This window comes from Telopea speciosissima, chromosome 9 (assembly GCF_018873765.1).
Source record: "Telopea speciosissima isolate NSW1024214 ecotype Mountain lineage chromosome 9, Tspe_v1, whole genome shotgun sequence".
Lineage (NCBI taxonomy): Eukaryota > Viridiplantae > Streptophyta > Magnoliopsida > Proteales > Proteaceae > Telopea > Telopea speciosissima.
Window position 1 is genome coordinate 3023464 of NC_057924.1, and position 18762 is coordinate 3042225.

Here is an 18762-nt window from a genome sequence, read left to right on the forward strand (position 1 = left end):
AAAAAACATGATTTTTAAAGAAGAGGGTTCCTAAAAAAGGCAGTGTAGGCTCTATACCAATGCGGAAACCAATGAAAACGTGTGCAAAAATATCAACAACGTTACGAACAATGGTTAAAGCGAAACTTAATCGAGTTTATGATTTAGTGTCAATTTGGTTTAATATTAGATCAAAATCAATTCAACATGATCAAAATCGAATTAAATCGATCCAACAAGATCAGCGCACCGACTTTTCGTAGGAGAGTCGATCACATGACCTCTTAAGGCCGCCATGCTATTTCTTTTATTTTTTTTAATGGTGAATGCCGCCGTGCTAACTGCTATGGATGGTTTACCACCAACTTTTCTGGCATTGTCTTCCACTTGTTTTAAAACTTAGCGTAGGAATCCAGCTCAGAGTGTATTTTTGCTGACGAAGAGCGCGCGGGTTGTGGAGTGCTTCGAGTCCAGTTGTGAGTTGTGACAGAGTCGTGACCTTCTCTCTCTCTGTCATACTCGTTCCGAAATAAACGAAATCCTCCGTTTTCCGTTTTTGGGTTCTCTCAAAATCTCCTTTCTTCTAACCCCAATGACTTCGTTCGCAGCCTTTACTTTCTCTCAATTCTCTCCTTCAAGCCCCAATCTTCCTTTATCGTTCTTTCTCTTTATCTTTCTAGTTTAAGGTCAGGGTTGGGGTTTGGTCTCGAAGGAAATGGATGGTATCTTTCTTTATGTGGCTTGAAGCTGCTGTTTCTTGATCCCAATGTCTGTCAGAGAAAATTCGATTGATTTCTTCCATCAACGTCTCGATCGGATCTCTTCTAAGAGGAAATTGGATGATTATGGGCCCTCTGATGATGATTTCTCCGATTTATTGAGAAGGATGAAGAGGGATGAAGCCGACGCTGTCAATTCGTCCTTTGGAGGGGACGCTAGGTTAGGGCACACCAGTACCAGTGTCGGTGTGAATGAATCGGATTTTGGAACCAGGGTTTCTGATGTTCGATCGGTTTCTTATAGTGGCTCCACCGATGGAGGTGTCGGGTGCTCGTTTTCTAAATTGCAGTTCTTTGTGCGATCAATATCTGGTGGTAATACTATTGTTATTCATGCCGGACCTGATGATTCTGTGAAATCTGTTCATGAACAGATTCGCAAAATAACGGGGATTCCTATAATTGAGCAACGTTTGATATACCGAGGCAAACAGTTGCAGTGGGAACAGTCTCTTGCCCAGTGTTCTATCCAGAACGATGCTGGTCTTCAGCTCGTCGGACGTATGAGGAGCACCGAGTATCCTCGTACTTGGCAGGTTGTCAACGATTTGGTCTCCTCTATATGTCGACTCTGTAGAGAGGAGGCACTCCAGCCACCCGGTTCCTATAGATATGTTAAAGCCCGGGTGGAGGAGTTCTTGCGGATGACTCCCAAGGACGATTATGAAATGGCATCTGGGCATATCCAGATCTTCAAGTCCGCTGGAGCCCCCACTGCGCTCGTTATGCTCTTCCTTTCTCCCGTTAAAGGGAACAAGCAGTGTGCGGAGGATTCAATTCGGCTTTTTCTCACACAGGATAACGACTTACTACCAAAACCCGTGCAAGCTCACTGTGCTTCCATTGTGCTGGAATTCTGTAAGTTGCTCACCAGAACTTCTCGTGAGGATCCACTGTACATATTATGTCGAAACACTCTTGGTTCATTGTTGGAAACCTTCTCTGTGGCACACGAGTCTAGATATTTTGGTAATGAGAAGGCGTCGGTTGTAATTCGAGAGTTTTACCCATTTGTACGTGAGTTGGCAAACCGGCTGTCTGCGAGTTTAGAGGTGGGTATGAACTCTCCGCAGTGCGTTGCGTTATCGGTAAGTGACGTCCGTGATTTCTCTGCGTTCTTGTTGCCCTTGAGAAAAGCAATTGAAGACCAATTGGTGGGGAATGGTCCCATGCGTATTACTTTGCTTGAGGCTGGTGATAAAATTCCATTCTGTGGGGGTGAGATTGAATTACTCCACAATATTTTCCTTGAGTTGCTTGAAAAAATTGATCAATGCTTAATAAAAGTGGAGGGGTTTCTATCTGCTAAAGTAGCTGGAGAAAGTGAAGCTCGCCCACTTGTGTGGTCTCAATATCTTGCTATTTTGAAGGAATTGAATAGCATTTCCAAACTTTATCACGGCGGTGAAGACAAACTTCGTTCAGTTATGAGGGCAAGGCGAACTGCACTGAATGCACTTATTAGATACACAAAGCGAAGTGATGAGCACCGCTGGTTTCTTGAGCATAAAGATGTGACTGATTTTGAATCTAGGAGGCATTTGGCGATGATGATGTTTCCTGAGGTGAAGGATGAGTATGAAGAACTCCATGAGATGCTCATTGACAGGCCTCAATTACTGTCTGAATCATTTGAGTATATCACGAATGCCGAGCCTGAAGCATTGCATGGTGGCCTTTTCATGGAGTTCAAAAATGAAGAAGCTACGGGTCCTGGTGTCTTGAGAGAGTGGTTCTGCTTGGTGTGCCAAGCAATATTCAATCCTCAAAATGCCCTTTTCCTCGCATGTCCAAATGATGGCAGAAGATTCTTTCCTAATCCTGGTGAGTTTTTGTTATCCTGAATGTGATTTTCTTAGTTTTTCTTCCCAAATTTTGATTGCCTATACCGTCTTTGTTAATCAAAAAGTTTATCAGAAAAAACTTTGTATGTATTTATGCATGAATATGTTGCTCTAATCAGTATTTTAGTCTATTTTAGCTTCCTCCTTGCTACCTCAAGAGTCTGACGTTAAATGCCCATTGGAATCATCTACTCCCAATTATTCACTTTTTCCAGCTTACAACATTTGAAACTGACTTAGGAACAGAGTCCTTTTCCTTCTTCTTTTTTTTTTTTTTTGGGGGGGGGGGGGCGGGGAGGTGTTAGATTGTGGCATTTGTGCAAAATAATGCATTATATGATCTAAAGGAGAAGAATGAACAAAGAATCATCCAATTGTTATCCTTGCATTCAATCCCTTCCCATTTCCTTATAGAAACTTTTGGAATCCAGATACTCTTCCAAATTCAATGTCATTGTGTGGATCATGTTTCTTAGAAGAACGAATGTTGCTTCCACTTTTAGAATCCAGATGCTCTTCATTTGTTGTGATGACAATTATATTTCACATCAGTTTCTCATTCTAGGTTATCTCTTGGGATATTTAGGCTTCTTTTCCTGATGGAGGATGGGTCTTTTAGACAGTTATGAGTGGTTTTTTGGGAAGTCAAGTGTCCATCTTGTAGGTAGTTGGGAATGTGGGTGGGGACCCGATTCTGCTTTTACCATTAACATAAATTATGCGGTGCTTTCTTATTCATGGCTTCTAATGCATGGTTGTTAATGATTCAGGAGAAAAAAGACATTGACATGGTCCTTTTCCTCTCTATCAATTATTTTTACGTGGATTAGTCTGGCTAAGGAATTCTAGATACATTTAATAGACAATTGGTTGGGCACAAAGTCACAAACCTAGTTAGTTGAAAAGGACAAGGAAAATTTGGAAAATATGTCAGGGCTGTATAATTCAGGCCAGCAATGAAAATAAGATGTTTGTAAGATGTATGGTTGTGACGTGTTTGGAAATCCCAAGGGGCGTTTTGGTAATTTGTATGAGTCTATGTATGGTGGTCATGGCCTTGAAGATGTGTTGTATGATTTATTGTTGGAAATGACAATGGTTTGCTTGGTGGTGTTCATAAGGTTGTGGGGGCCATCAGGAGCTTAGGTGGTGATGTGGCAATGGAGCTATTGAGGTGGCCTAATGTAGCGACATGAGTTCTTGAGTGATGTGGCAAATGATAGGCCACATGGCCTTTTGAGGCAGTGGCAAGGCTACCTGGGCTTGGTATAGCTGGGCAGAAGAGGCCACTGGGGTGCTAGGCTAGGCAGTTAGGCTTGCACGCATGGGCGGCACAGGGGTGCTAGGCTAGGCAATCAAGCTTGCACGCATGGGCAGCACAGGGGTGCTAGGCTAGGCAGTCAAGCTTGCACGCATGGGGGGTACAAGGGGCGACACAAGGGCCATGCCTTGGCCGTGCACGGGCTGCCATTCCGAGCCTGGTGCAAACCAAAGGCTTCCATGCCTTAGTCGATTTCAAAGCATTTTATCAAATCAAGGTTTTGGAGTTAATCGGGGCCATTTTGGCCCTAGGGGTTAATACGAAATAATATTAGAAAACTAAAAGGGGTTAAAAGATATTTCAAAATTGTGGAAAGGTGTCGTAGAAAATTGTGCAAATGGCGCAAGGGCTTTTGTGCAAATGTCAAAACTTGAGCTGATTCCGGATAGTTGGCTCATAGTCGGCCACGACAACCTATATTTGGATCGTATAGCACGCGCTGAGGGGACTGCGTCAGACTCGGGCGCTCAAGCTTTTACTAGTTGAGTTTAAAAGTTCCTCGGTAACTGGCACTTCATTGAATACTGGTGGTCCTGCGAGGTTCCCTTTCTTGAAAAGTTGTTTGACCAGGTAGAAAGGCGTGCGTGTGCGACCCTGTTTCTTGTTAGAGGCTTGAGAAACCGGATATTTATGTGTGCGCCTGCACACGATACACGGTCTTGAAGATACCATTTTATTGGAATTAAATGCCTCACTTTATCGTTGACACTAGCTGTCAGAATTGACGGCTAATGTTTGTTATGCCAGGAATATTCAAATCTGATGGTTTTAAAAGCTGCCAACCTCATGAATTATGCGTGGATTGTAACGACTTCAAATAGTGATGCTCCCCATGTCACGAAAAGTGCCTAAAATACCCAGAATGCCCCTGGAACTTTAAATGGCCATAACTTTGTCATTTTAGCTCGGATTTGGGTGTTCCAAGTTGTAGTTTTCTCACAAGAACGAGAGGAATCTGTTGGAATGAAGAGATAGAGCCCAAGTGTGCCCTAAAATCGAAAATCTCAAGTTCTTTGATGTTTTGAGCATTTGGAGGATTGGGTTCATCTTCTTCAAGCTTGATTACATCATTAAGGGTTTAAAGAGCATGGTGGAGCTTGTGGTTGTTGTTGTGTGTCGAGAACTTCAAGTGGGTAGCCCACTTAGGTGATTTCTTCCCAACTTTTACATTCTTAGATCCTAGGTTATAGTGAATGTTATGGTAGATGCCTAGTTGATCTTAGTTGGGATTGAGTTTTATTTTCAACCACTTTATTGCATTGGCATACCCTTTTGAGTTGTTGCTCATAAGGTGTTTGATAAAAATTCTAGACGGACCTAGGTACTCATAGTTGGGGTTGTGAGTGTATGGGGTAGTTGCCCTTCGTCTTTGTATGATCAATGACTAAAGCCATATTTGTTGTAGCAGTGTTGGAGAGTATTGGGCAAATATGAAACCTAACTTGGGTATTGCACCGTGGATGTAGGCTTATTGTCGAACCACGTATATTTTTGTGTTGTGGTTTGTCTCTTGTACTTTGTGAAGTGTTGTGGTGTGTGCAGAGTGGGTGTGTTACTCCTGGTTGGCCTTGTCAATCTTGGTGGAAGGCAGGGGTACTCACGAATTGTAGCTGGCCAATGGGGTGCCCCAGCCAGTAGTGCTTACAGGTTACTTAAATCATCTCTTGGGCCTTGGCAGCCAGTGTGTGTGCTCAATGATCAGTTGACTGTCAGTGGGACTCAGTTTTTGAAAAGAATTTTTGTGACTACTGATTCACCCCCCTCTCAGTAGTAAAGCCTAGTACAACAAGGATAAAAATGAAGTTTTCCTCCTATATGTGGTACTTCGATGCTGAAAAATAAAATCATAAGAGTAGGCCCAGTGATTGCATAAACCAATAGTTCAGACCATACATTGTTGATAAATTTTCCCCCAACAAGTCTCATCCTATGGCAAATTCCCCTAAAATAGACTACTACAATATACTCCAGTACTCAAAATCTTAAGGTGTAGAATATTCAGTTAAATATCCTCCTATTGGCTATTGCACTCTTTTCAAGTGCCTGTGCCCCATCCTATGGCAAATTGATCTATATCTCAAACCGCTCCAGTTCTAAGTATCAGTTCTTTGAATGGTCTAGGCATCACTGACTGTGTCTGAAAGGCTGAAATTAGAACCAAGCCACACACTTTTGACTCGCATTTGGATCCCATGTGACTAAATGGCCTTGCCTGGGAAACCACCCTCCTTCAATTGCAGCAATCTTGATTCTATGAGGTCTGAAGTACCAGCCAAGAAGTAAATTATTTAAGTGGGAGTTTGGGGTTTAAGGTTGACCTAGGTCAAGTGGTTGAAAATGATGGTTGTTAACTATTATACCATGGGGACAATCTATTGTAACACGATTGGGGGAGTTTTCTCTCTATCGTGACTTGGTGTCTTGGAGTCGTAGTGTGTTTAGGAGTTGTCTCTAAGTTAGTCTATTTGAGTTATAACTAGTTTCTATTTCTGATTCCTATTACAAATATGAGTTTGTGCAATGTACTCTGTCAGATATAATCATATAAAGGCTTTGGGGGGACTGCTAGTATCGGTTCTTTTTCTCTAGTCAGTCCCCCTTTCCATCGATATCTTCCCTTTCTCTCAGCTCTCTTCTTCACCGGTTCTGGTTCTCAAGTTCTTAAATTGTTACAACTTACAATGGTAATGGAGGGTATTTTAGGAGGTGTATTTGATATATGAAGGATTACTTTCAGAGTTTCTAGCGTTCAGGTTTGATTTCTCTAACATGTTGCTGAAGTTTAAGTTGGATTGATGGCCATAACCATGTTTTTGATCTAATGGTGTTAGGATTTAGGGTTGTAGGAAATTATAATATTTGCATAAATAGTTCAAAAACGAATAGAAACAGCATTGAACAACAACTACTCAGCCCTATCCCAACTCAATGGGGTCGGCTACAAGGATCCATGCCCTCCAATCAGCTCTATTCAAGGCCATACTTGATACAAGGCCTAAGCTATGCATGTCTTTCCTCACCACTTCTCCTCGGGTCATTTTAGGTCTGCCCCTAGCTCTTCTAGCTCCTTCAATCTGAATCAAATCACTCCTCCGTACTGGGGCATCCCAAAGCCTATGTTGAACATGGTCGTGCCACCTCAAACGACTTTTTTGTAGCTTATCATGTATCGAGGCTACTCCCATATCAGCTCTACTAGGTCTTTCCTTACTTTATCATTCCTAGTTTTGCCACACATCCATCTCAACATCCTCATCTCCACTACACTTAGTTTATCTATATGACGCTTCTTAACTGTCCAACATTCTACACCATACATCATAGCCAGTCATATGATTGTCTTATTTAATTTTCCTTTAAGCTTTAAAGGAATATAACGATCATACAACACTCTGGGCACACCTCTTCACTTCATCCATCCTATTTTAATTCTTTGTGAAACACCATCCTTGTTGTCACCGTCTTTATTTATGATTGAGCCCAAATACCTAAAATAATCACTTTGTGAAATCTCTTTCATCAATTTTCATCATCTCATTATCCATCCTAGTGAAACTAAAGTTACAAACCATATACTCTGTTTTCGTTCTACTTCTCTTAAAGCCTCTTGATTCCAAGGTTGATCTCCATAACTCCAACTACCAGGGATTTGAAGCAAACCAAGCAGAAAACTGTTGGTAGAGATTAATCCATAAACCAGTATTGCAACTTTTGCTCCTTGATGGTGCAATGGATCATGGAAAACATTAAAAATCTTTAGAAAACTAGGTTGTGGTTGTTCTTTAGTCTATATAGCCCAAGGTCCTTAACACAAACTAATTTGTAACTTGAAAATATGTGGTCATCCTCATCTAACTTAATATAAAACCAGCTATAAACTAACTTGAAAGACACAAAAATGATGCTCTCTTTAACCAAGAAACTTTGAAAAACTAGCTCAAATTGTTGCTCTTAGTTTATATAGCCCAAGGCTCATAATAAATCTTACCAATTCATAATTTTGAAAAGCCATACTATTCCATGTAGCCAGCTGTGTCTAACTTAAAACATAATCAGCTAACAAGCTAAGTTAAAGCCAAAAACATGCACACACATACACAAGAAAAAAGACCAAGCTTCTGATTTGGCTAGGCCCATACTAAACTTAAAGTGGAAATTAGAAAAGTAGCTAGACCGGAAAATAAAGGAAACGGAAATTGAGCTAACTAAAGGCAATGCGTGTATAAATTCAGCTGTCAACCTGTTTGGTTAACTTCATGTCATTGTGGAATGGTGGGTTAGACCAATCAGTTGCCATGTGAGCCGCACTTGAAATCAACCCCACCCCCACCAAAATAAAAAAAATAATAATAAATAGAAGGAGAAAATTGGTTAATTCCTATGATATCCTGTATGATTGGGTGGTAGGTGAAAGTGATGTCGTGCAATTCAAGTGGAGCATTTTTGGATGTAGGATGTTATAAACTTTAAGCATCTGTTCCTTGCATGGTAAATTTGATAAATGTTCAGGTCCTTTATTATTATTTTTTTTACCCCGAATATTATCTGGGACTCGGGACAGCCCCTGCCATTTTATTAAAAATCAAATCATATCTGGTCAAGAATTACAAGGGGGGGGGGGACAACCCAGGATACAAAAGAATCTCACTCTCCTCAAAAAGTAACCTGTACAAATTTTCCCTTGAACCCCCCCCCCAAAAAAAAAGGAATCTATGTACGTAGAACTGGTAAACCCAAAACTTCTTCCCTAATAATTATCTTTAATTCATGTGGAATGTCAGCCCAAGAAGTAAGTTGTACTTGATGTTGCATCACAGGCATAATTGGCTAACCAATCAGCCACTCTATTGCCTTCCTTGAAAGTGAATGAGACCATAGGTCGAAGGGCTTCAAAAAGTGTCATTATCTCGTGGAGACAATACCATCCCTTCCAAGTGTTGCATCTACCTCTTGAAACACAATGCACCACTAAGGCTGAGTCGGAGTTAACATGAAAATCAACAAAACCTCTTTCCGCACAAAGCCTAAGGCCATCTCTTAAGGCCTTGAATTCCGCCATGGAGTTTGTACATTCCCCATAAAAGCTGCCAGGACTTGTCCTCTTTCATTTCTAATAATTCCCCCTCCTCCTCCCATACCAGGAATGCCCCTACACGCACCATCCACATTGAGTTTGACTGCTGAAAAAGGAGGGCACCAATAAACTGCTACAGGAGCTTTTAAGCGGGGGGAAATAGGAACAATATTAAAAACTTGTAGAACAATTTTGTCACTAAAGGAAAAAGGTCTATTAGCAGAGCTAATAACTGGCATCTCCTTCACCCAATTTTTAACCACCTCCACAATTAGGCTAGCAGGTCTTGGTCTCCCACCTTGTCTCTTGTTATTCCTTTCCTTCCACAATTCCCAATAAAGGAGAGATGGGATCAAACCCATGATTTTACCACTAAGCCCTTTCCACTTGGCTTGCTCCTGCCAAAATAACATATGGGTCCTGGCATCTTCGGATGAGTTTCTCACCATATCAAAAATTAAACTGAAAAACTGCCACACCTTGGATGCTGTCACTCCCTCCACCAAACAATGTGAGGTTGATTCACAAACAGAGGAGGCACAACAAAGGCATTTAGAAGCTAAAGGAATACCCAACCCCTTCAATGATTCATCAATTGGTATATCCCCACATAATAGCTGCCATGAGAAGAAACCAATTTTAGGGGGAAGCATGCTGCACCATATCCATTTAGCAAATGGTTTCTGAGTAGCAGAGTCTCTTACCTGATTCCAGACAGATTTAGTAGAGAAGATCCCATTTACAGTAGGAGCCCAAACTAATCTATCTTCCTTGTCTGAAAGATAATTGCATTCAAAATACCCTCTCTGACTTCCTGGGAATCAATCTGCATCAAAACATTGTTGTTCCAAGAGCCATCCACTTGCAATACTTCTTTAACTCTAATATCCAGGTCAAGATTGATCGCTCCATCAACATGATGTAATAGGGGGCCCCATCCTGACCAATTATCTAGCCAGAAATTAATGTCACCTGTCCCAATGAGCCATCTCGAGTTATTTATCAATAGATCCTTGTGCTTTAGAGCAATCCTCCATGAAATCTTTCCCTTCTGCCTTGGACATGCCAGAACAAAACGCTGATTTTGAAGAAATTTTGCCTTAAAGAATGAGCACCAAAGGGACTGCTCCGACATGATTCGCCATAAAGCCTTCAAGCGCATAGCCAGACTAATGTCGTTCAATTTACGTAGACCAAGGCCCCCTTCATCTAGTGGTCGAGTGATATTTTGCCACCCCACCCAATGGCAGCGCTTCCCCCACTCTGAGTCTCCCCACAGAAAATCAACACAAATACTATTAAATTTCTTTACAACTGCCTTTGGTGGTGACAAAGTGGCAACAATGTGAATTGGCATGGAATTCAAAACATGCTTCAACAGAACCATTCTCCCTCCAGTAGATAACAATTTTCTTTTCCACCCTGCTACTCTCTTCCGCATTTTTGCCAAAAAATCATCAAAACAGGAACTGCGAAGACGCCCCGAATACAAGGGAGCTCCAAGGTAGATTATGGGCAGCTCCTTTTTACTAAAACCTGTAATCCTCTCGATGAGACGACACCTACCTTCCTCTACTTTTTTGCCCACAATGAAGCAGCTTTTTTGTCTATTTACAAGCTGTCCTGAAGAAGCCTCATATCTGGTGATGAAGCCCATGATTTGCTTTAGAGAGTTTTTCAGGCCCCTAGCAAAAATTATTGTGTCATCTGCAAAACGACTATGTGAAATTCCTGGGCAGCCCCTAGGGAGATGGCAATACCTCGCCCTCCCCTCCAAGAACAAAGATCTTAGGCCCCTACTTAAAACCTCCTCTGCCAAAATGAATAGAGAAGGAGACAACGAATCTCCTTGCCGCACCCCTCTGGAGGATTTGAAAAACCTTGTTGGTCCTCTGTTCATAATTAAAGAAAACCGACAATTTTCCTAATCAGATTAATCCAAGAAGTGGCAAAGCCAAATTTATCAAGGACTTTCAAGAGAAAACCCCACTCAAGCCAGTTATAAGCCTTGGCCATATCTAATTTAAGAATCACATTACCCCCATGAATTCTCCTGTCAATATCATTTGTCACCTCCTGAACCGAGGCAATGTTATCATGGATGCAACGCCCCTTCACAAAACCCCCTTGCTCCTCAGAGACTATAGAGGGAAGAATAGGAGCTAACCTAGAAGCAATGCAATAATTTTGTAAGAAAAATTACAAAGACTAATAGGGCGAAAATCTGACATTACCTCAGGGTTGTCCTTCTTAGGGATGAGAACCAGATGGGCTGAAGTGAAACTCCTGGGGACGAAGCCACCAGCAAAAAAATCCCAACAAGTAGTAAAAAAATAACCCAAAAATCCATCTGGACCTGGAGCATTGTCTGTCGATAGCTTAAAGACCGCCTTCTTCACCTCCTCAAGCAATGGAGTTGCCATAAGAACCTCATTATCAGCATCAAAAACCAGTTGAGGAATAAAATTCAGCAAATCATCATTCCTGTGAGCATCCTGAGAAGCAAACGCAGCAGCAAACTAATTGACAGCTTCCTCTTCCACCCCCTCCTCTCCCATTATCCACTCTCCATCACTATTTTTAATTTTGTCCACTCCCTTCCGTTGTTTGCGGACAGTAACCATCGTGTGTAAAAATTTAGTGTTCCTGTCCCCCTCCTTCAACCACCGCACCCTGGACTTCTGCCTCCAAAAAATCTCCTCTTGTAACAAAACATCATGAACATGCTTTTTTGCTGCCGCTAACTCCTCCCTAGCATAATCACTGGGGCATTGGTCATTCGCAAGCTCCAAACGACAGACTTTATCTTCTACATCCCGAACATTTTGATGAATGTTTCCTGTTAAGATTATCGTGTTTAGTTGCTTGGGGGTTATTTATGTCTTTTGTGGTTCTTTCTAGTTAGCTCTAATTAGTTTTATGTCTCAAGGGGTATTTTGAGTGTTTTCTATTGTAATTCATTAAAGTTTGACTATAAATAAACCATAGTTGTCATGGCGCCGCCATGGTGTCCTGGCGCTGGAGAAGCCTGCATGGCGACCTACGCCATGGCGTCCTTCTTTGATTTCTTCTTCCTATCTCTCTTTCCCTCTTCGATTTCTGCCTTCCCTCTTCGATATCTTCTTTATTTCTTCTTTCCCTCTTCGATTTCTTCTTCCGGTCTCTCTTTCCCTCTTCGATTTCTTCTTCCTGTCTCTCTGTCTCTGTTTTGCAACTAAGAAGTCGCCAGATCTGATTCCAGGAATTAAATACTCCTTGCTTAGTTGATTTCTGTGATGAGTTCTTGCTGGAATTGATAGAACATGATGTGGCGATGCTTTGCTTGAAGGTTTAGATTGGACCGAGAAGAGTTGAAGGAGTTATCTCCTTCGTACTTTGCCTTTTTCCGTCCCAGGCTGAAGTCGTAAGGTTGAAGATAACCATAAATCCAATCGTGGGTTATTACAAACCCTTATTTTTTCCTTTTTCCTAAAGTACCCTTCTCTTCTTTTATTCCCCTTTGTCCATACTTTACACATCCCTCCAAGTTTATCCTTAGTCATTAAATCAAAACCCTTTTATGCCCTTTCTTAGATTCTGCTTAATTACAAGATTGCCATCCTTAAAACTTGAGAAACAATAGAGAAAAAATAAAACATGGCTTGAGTATACATCTATTAAACCATTAAAAATAGAAAAAATAAAAAATAAAAAATAAAACATGGTCGACATGCTCGCCATGGCAACGCCATGGCGTGTGACATGTCGATATATCGACGTGACACCCCTCCACCGACTTGGATCGCCGTGACGCCGTGACAACTATGAAATAAACATGTCTCTCACGATTTAGTCATTCAACTAAACCGTGAGAAGTCTTTTCTCTCTCGGTTTTACTCTCTCTTCTTTTCTCAGATCTTCTTCTTTCTTCTTTGCTTTCTTCTTCTAGTTATCTTACTACAGGTTAGGTTTTCAGCTTCAGTTCTGTTACATGGTATCAGAGCATTGAATTCTGATCCACGAGATTTTCCTTGCTGCTGCTGTTTTGAAGGTTTTTCACCTCTTTGTTTATATCGTGGTCTACAGCAACCATATGCTGCTTATATTGATCTGAACTCTAGTCATATATTCATGAAGGACTAGAGTTCGCTATGCTTCTGCAATCGCTTGTGTATGTCCCCTGCTTTGTTCAAGCCCTTGAAGATTGGTTCCTTGCTTGCCCTAAAACCTTGACAATCGATATTCCAAAATTCTGTGGAAATCGATTTGTTCTTCTCTGGGATCTGTTCTTCATCCTTGCTGCTGGATTTACAGTGATTATACATCATTATTGCTGGTTATTATCAAAGATTATACTTCTATATTGGGCTGTTCTGCCCTATTCTTCAAGGCGATCGATTTTACCCTGATCAGGGTTTTTTGTTTCTTTTCTCTTAGGCTGTTATCGACATTGGTGTGTGCATCTATTAATTTCCCTAATGGCTGATACTGAGTCTTCTACCGACAACTTTAACATTCAGATTACCAGTGTGAAGCTGAATGGTGCTTCTAATTATCTACTTTGGTCTCTAGCCTTAGAGGTCTATATCACTGCTCGCCGGAAGATGAAATACCTTACCATGGAACCTCTAACATTTGCTGATGACAAATATGATGATTGGAAGGCTGAGAATGCAACCCTTCTGTGCTGGCTTTGGAATAGCATGGAACCCTCCATTGCTTCTAATGTTATGTTTCATAAAACTGCCAAGGGTGTTTGGGAAAAACTCAAGCAAAGCTACTCTCAAGATACAAATCTGTCCCGAATTTATGATCTCTATGAGAAATTCTTCTCTTTTAAACAAGATAGAAAATCCCTTGGTGAGTATTACAGTTCATTGAAGGGGATGTGGGAAGAACTTAATGTATACCAGCCTATCTTTACTGATGCTGCTGTAATTAAGTCCCAACGTTCTGAATTTTTGGTTGCCAAATTTCTCTCTAGGTTAGATTCTGATCTTCAATCCGTCAAAAGTCAATTGTTGATTGGAGAGAAGATCCCCTCTATGAATGAAGCATATTGTCGGCTCCAGAGAGTTGTATCCCCTTCAGTGGTGAAGTCTGATTCAGCTCCTACCAACAAAGATAATTCTGTCCTTTTCACTTCTACTGGAGGGTGTGGCCGTAGTGGTGGTGGTACCTCTTCTCGCTGTCGTGGTTCTACTTTTGGGCGTGGTCGTGGAGTTGGTTCTGGAGGTCGTGGGAATATGTCTAACACTGCTGGTTCTGGTTCTGTTGGTGCTAGTTCTCGATGGTGCACTCATTGTAATCGGTCTAATCATACTATTGATAAGTGTTGGCTCAAACATGGCAAACCACAGTGGGCCCGTGAGCAATTTGCAAACTTTACTGTATCTGATGGAGGGGCTGATTCTGTGCACTCTTCCGACACTGCCCCGGGATCCTCTACTGATGGTGGTAATTCTTCTAATGATTTAGTTTCTCAACTCTTACAACGAGTCCAACAACTTGAGGCTTCTTCTTCTACATCTACAGCTGTCCTTGCCCACTCAGGTACTACTGCTTGTTTCGCGTCCTCATCCTCTCCGTGGGTCATTGACTCTGGAGCATCTTCTCACATGACCGGTAAGCCTAATTTATTTTCATCTTACACACAGCCTTCTATGTCTTCTCGGATTTCTATTGCAGATGGATCCTCTATACCAGTCACTGGTCATGGGAAAGTTTCCTTGTCTTCTGACATATCTTTAACTAATGCTCTCCATGTTCCCAAGCTTCCTCTTAATCTTTTGTCTGTTAGTCAATTAACTAAAACTTTGAATTGTTCTATAACCTTTCACCCTTCTTATTGTGTCTTTCAGGATCTTGCAACAAAGACGAAGATTGGTAGCGGGTATGAGAAGGGAGGCCTATATTACTTTGATTTGGGGACTACATCCACTTTAGCAGTTGCTACTTCTCCTGGCGTATATCCTTTACATTGGCACTATCGGCTAGGACATCCTTCTCTATGTAAGCTGCAGCACCTTGTTCCCAGTTGCAAGTCTGTCTCCCGTATAGAGTGTGAAGCTTGTGAGCTTGGCAAGCATCATCATACTGTTTTTCCTTTGAATCCAGAGTCTAGGAGTACTTCTTTATTTCAGTTGGTTCATTCGGATATTTGGGGTCCTTGTAGGGTCAAGAGTCGGTTAGGGTTTTCTTATTTTGTTAGTTTTATTGATGATCATTCTCGGATTACATGGCTATACCTTTTGAAGGATCGATCTGAATTTGTATCTGTCTTCAAACAGTTTTATAATGAAATTCGAGTTCAATTTGGTGTTCCTTTAAAAACTTTGCGTACTGACAATGCCCTTGAATTAATTCAGCGTGAGGTCTCTCAGTTTTGTTCTGACAATGGCATTCTTCACCAAACTTCTTGCGCTTATACACCTCAACAAAAAGGTGTGGCAGAGCGCAAGAATCGCCATTTGTTAGATGTCGCTCGTTCTTTGATGTTTCATATGCATGTTCCCAAACTCTATTGGGCAAATGCAGTGTTGACAGCTTGTTTTCTAATTAATCGTATGCCTTCATCTGTTCTAAATAATCAAATTTCTTTCAAAATAGTGTTTCCTGATTGGGCTGTGTTCTCTCTTCCTCCTTGTGTTTTTGGTTGTCAGTGTTTTGTTCATGTGCTTCGCCCCGGGCTTGATAAATAATCTCCTCGGGCTGTTAAGTGCTTGTTTCTTGGATATTCTCGTACTCAGAAGGGGTATCGATGTTTTGACCCTGTTACTCGCCAACAGTTTGTTTCTGCTGACGTTACCTTTTTCGAGAGTTCCCCTTATTTTGTTGGTTCCTCTGTTGATGTTAATCTTAATGAAGTTGGTCGGGTTGCTGCCCCTGCTCCTCTTCCTCCTCTTCCTCTGCCGATAGCTGCCCCGCCTGTACTGTACAGGTTTATGTGCGTCGTCACCAACAGCAGCCGCTGCTCCCACTTCAACCTATTGAGGCCCTACCTTACCGCCACCAGCTGATTCTTTGCCTGCAGCTCCTCCTGTTGGTGTTGATGATCTCCCTATTACTCAGAGAAAAGGTACTCGTATTTGCACTACCCGTCCTCTTTATCGTCTGGCAAATTATGTGTTTGTTTCTCATCTTCCCCCTCATTATCGTGCTTTTGCTACTGCATTACATTTTACTTTTATTCCCACTCCTTATGCCCTTGCTATGTCTCACCCTGAGTGGAAAAATGCTATGGATGTGGAGATGGAGGGCTCTCATCTCTCGTAAGACTTGGTCTGGTTGATCTCCCACCTGGTAAGGATCTTGTTAAGTGTCGTTGGGTGTACACGGTGAAGTACAATCCCGATGGTACTGTGGAGCGGCACAAGGCACGTTTGGTTGCCAAGGGGTTTACCCAGACCTATGGGGTCGATTACTTTGAGACTTTCTCTCCTGTTGTGCGGCTGAACTCAGTTCATATTTTGCTTTCTTTGGCTGTTAACCTTAACTGGCCCCTTTTCCAGATGGATGTGAAGAATGCTTTCTTATATGGTGACCTGCAGGAGGAGGTGTATATGGAGCAACCTCCTGGTTATGTTGCTTAGGGGGAGGATAGTGTCCGAGTTTGTCGCCTTCATAAGGCAATTTATGGACTGAAACAGTCTCCCGGTACCTGGTTTGATAAATTTAGCAGTGTTGTTGCTAATTATGGACTGAAACAGTCTCCCGGTACCTGGTTTGATAAATTTAGCAATGTTGTTGCTAATTGTGGATTTTCTCAGTGCTACTCTGATCACTCTATCTTTGTTAGACGACAAGGGTCTAATGTGGTCATCTTAGCAATATATGTTGATGATATTATTATTAGTGGTAATGATGCTTCTGGGATTGCACAGGTGAAGACATATCTACTTGACAATTTTCAGATTAAGGATTTGGGTAACCTCAGGTATTTTCTTGGCATTGAGGTTGTTCGCAGTTCTCACGGTCTAAGCTTGTCCCAAAGGAAGTATGTTCTTGATTTACTTGATGAGACAGGTATGACGGGTTGTAAACCTATTGATACTCCTATGGATCCTCATGTCAAGTTTGGTGCTTCTGATGACACAGCCTTTAGTGATCCACACCAGTATCGACGCTTGGTCGGTAGACTTATCTATCTTACAGTTACTCGTCCTGATATCTCTTTTGCTGTGGGTGTTATCAGTCAATTCATGCAGACGCCTAAGCAAGTTCATTGGGAGGCTGCTTGTCGTATTTTACGTTACCTTAAGAGTGCTCCTAGCAAGGGGCTTGTCTATCGCCGTCATGGACACACTAGCATTGTTGGATTTTCTAATGCCCATTGGGCTGGTTCTGATGGTGATCGTAGATCTACTACTGGTTATTGTACTTTCCTTGGTGGTAGCTTAGTTACTTGGAAAAGCAAGAAATAGACTACCGTTGCTCGTTCTAGTGCAGAGGCTGAGTACAAAGCTATGGCTCACACGGCTGCTGAATTGATGTGGGTTCGTTCCTTTACTCATGAGCTTGGTTATTTCAGTGATCAGCCCATGGAGATGTACTGTGATAACTAGGCTGCTATCTATATTGCCAACGACCCTGTGTTTCATGAACGCACCAAGCACATTGAAGTTGACTGTCATTTTGTTCGCGATGCTGTTCTAAAGAAGTTGATTACTACTCCTTTTGTTCGATCCCAGTTTCAGCTTGGAGATATGTTTACCAAACCTTTGTTTCGCCCACAGTTTGCAAGTGGCTGTTCCAAGCTAGATCTTGGTGATGTCTACGCTCCAGCTTGAGGGGGAGTGTTAAGATTATCGTGTTTAGTTGCTTGAGGTTATTTATGTCTTTTGTGGTTCTTTCTAGTTAGCTCTAATTAGTTTTATGTCTCAAGGGTATTTTGGGTGTTTTCTATTGTAATTCATTATAGTTTGATTATAAATAAACATGTCTCTAACGATTTAGTCATTCAACTAAATCGTGAGAAGTCTTTTCTCTCTCGGTTTTACTCTCTCTTCTTATTTCTTCTTTGCTTTCTTCTTCTAGTTGTCTTGCTATAGGTTAGGTTTTCAGCTTTAGTTCGGTTACATTTCCAAAAGTCGATTTATTCCATTGTCGAAGATGTGAGCGAAGGGTTTTCAGCTTGGCAAAGAGAATATAAAGTGGGGACCCCAACATCGGTTCCGACCAAACCTGTGCCACACACCTCAAAAAATCAGGGTGCGTGACCCACATCTGTTGAAACTTAAAAGTAGAATAACCAACTTCCCTGTGAAATGAAGCGACCAGCTGAAGAGGCGAGTGATCCAAACAAGTCCTGTTATGATGGATCACCTGAGTCGATGCAAAAAGATTCACCCAAAGATCATTAATAAAGAACCTGTCAAGCCGGGCCAACACTCTTCCCCTCCCTTCTTGATTGTTGCACCAAGTAAACATGCCCCCCTCGTGCCCCCCATCCACCAAAGCTGCTCATTAATGAATTTTCCAAAATCATCCATGGACAATGAGCAAGCGGGCCTCCCTCCATGTTTTTCCTGGGGGTTGACCACCGCGTTAAAATCCCCTCCTATTGCCCATGGTAGGACTGTGCCTATAGCATCTTCTAACAAGTCAAACCAAAGCAAGCGGCGCTCCCCCGTCGTACACAACGCATGAACAAAAGTGATTAGAATCGTCGAGGACATGCCCACCTTACATTCCAACGTCACATAATGCATGTTGCTTTTAACCACCGAAGCCTGAATGTCACCCTTCCATAAAACCCAGATTTTGTCACCAAACTCCCCACCATTC

At 41.9% G+C, this 18762-nt stretch overlaps 1 protein-coding gene across 1 annotated transcript in view; it reads left to right on the forward strand.

Annotated features, from left to right (window-relative positions):
- Positions 1 to 483: 483 nt before the first annotated feature.
- Positions 484 to 18762, forward strand: part of LOC122640511 (E3 ubiquitin-protein ligase UPL5-like) — a 33268-nt gene continuing 14989 nt past the window's right edge. Inside the window, exon 1 of the mRNA XM_043833722.1 lies at positions 484 to 2582. Within this exon, the coding sequence (XP_043689657.1) occupies positions 746 to 2582 (1837 nt within the window). The 5' untranslated portion in view covers positions 484 to 745. The remainder of the gene's footprint in view (positions 2583 to 18762) is intronic.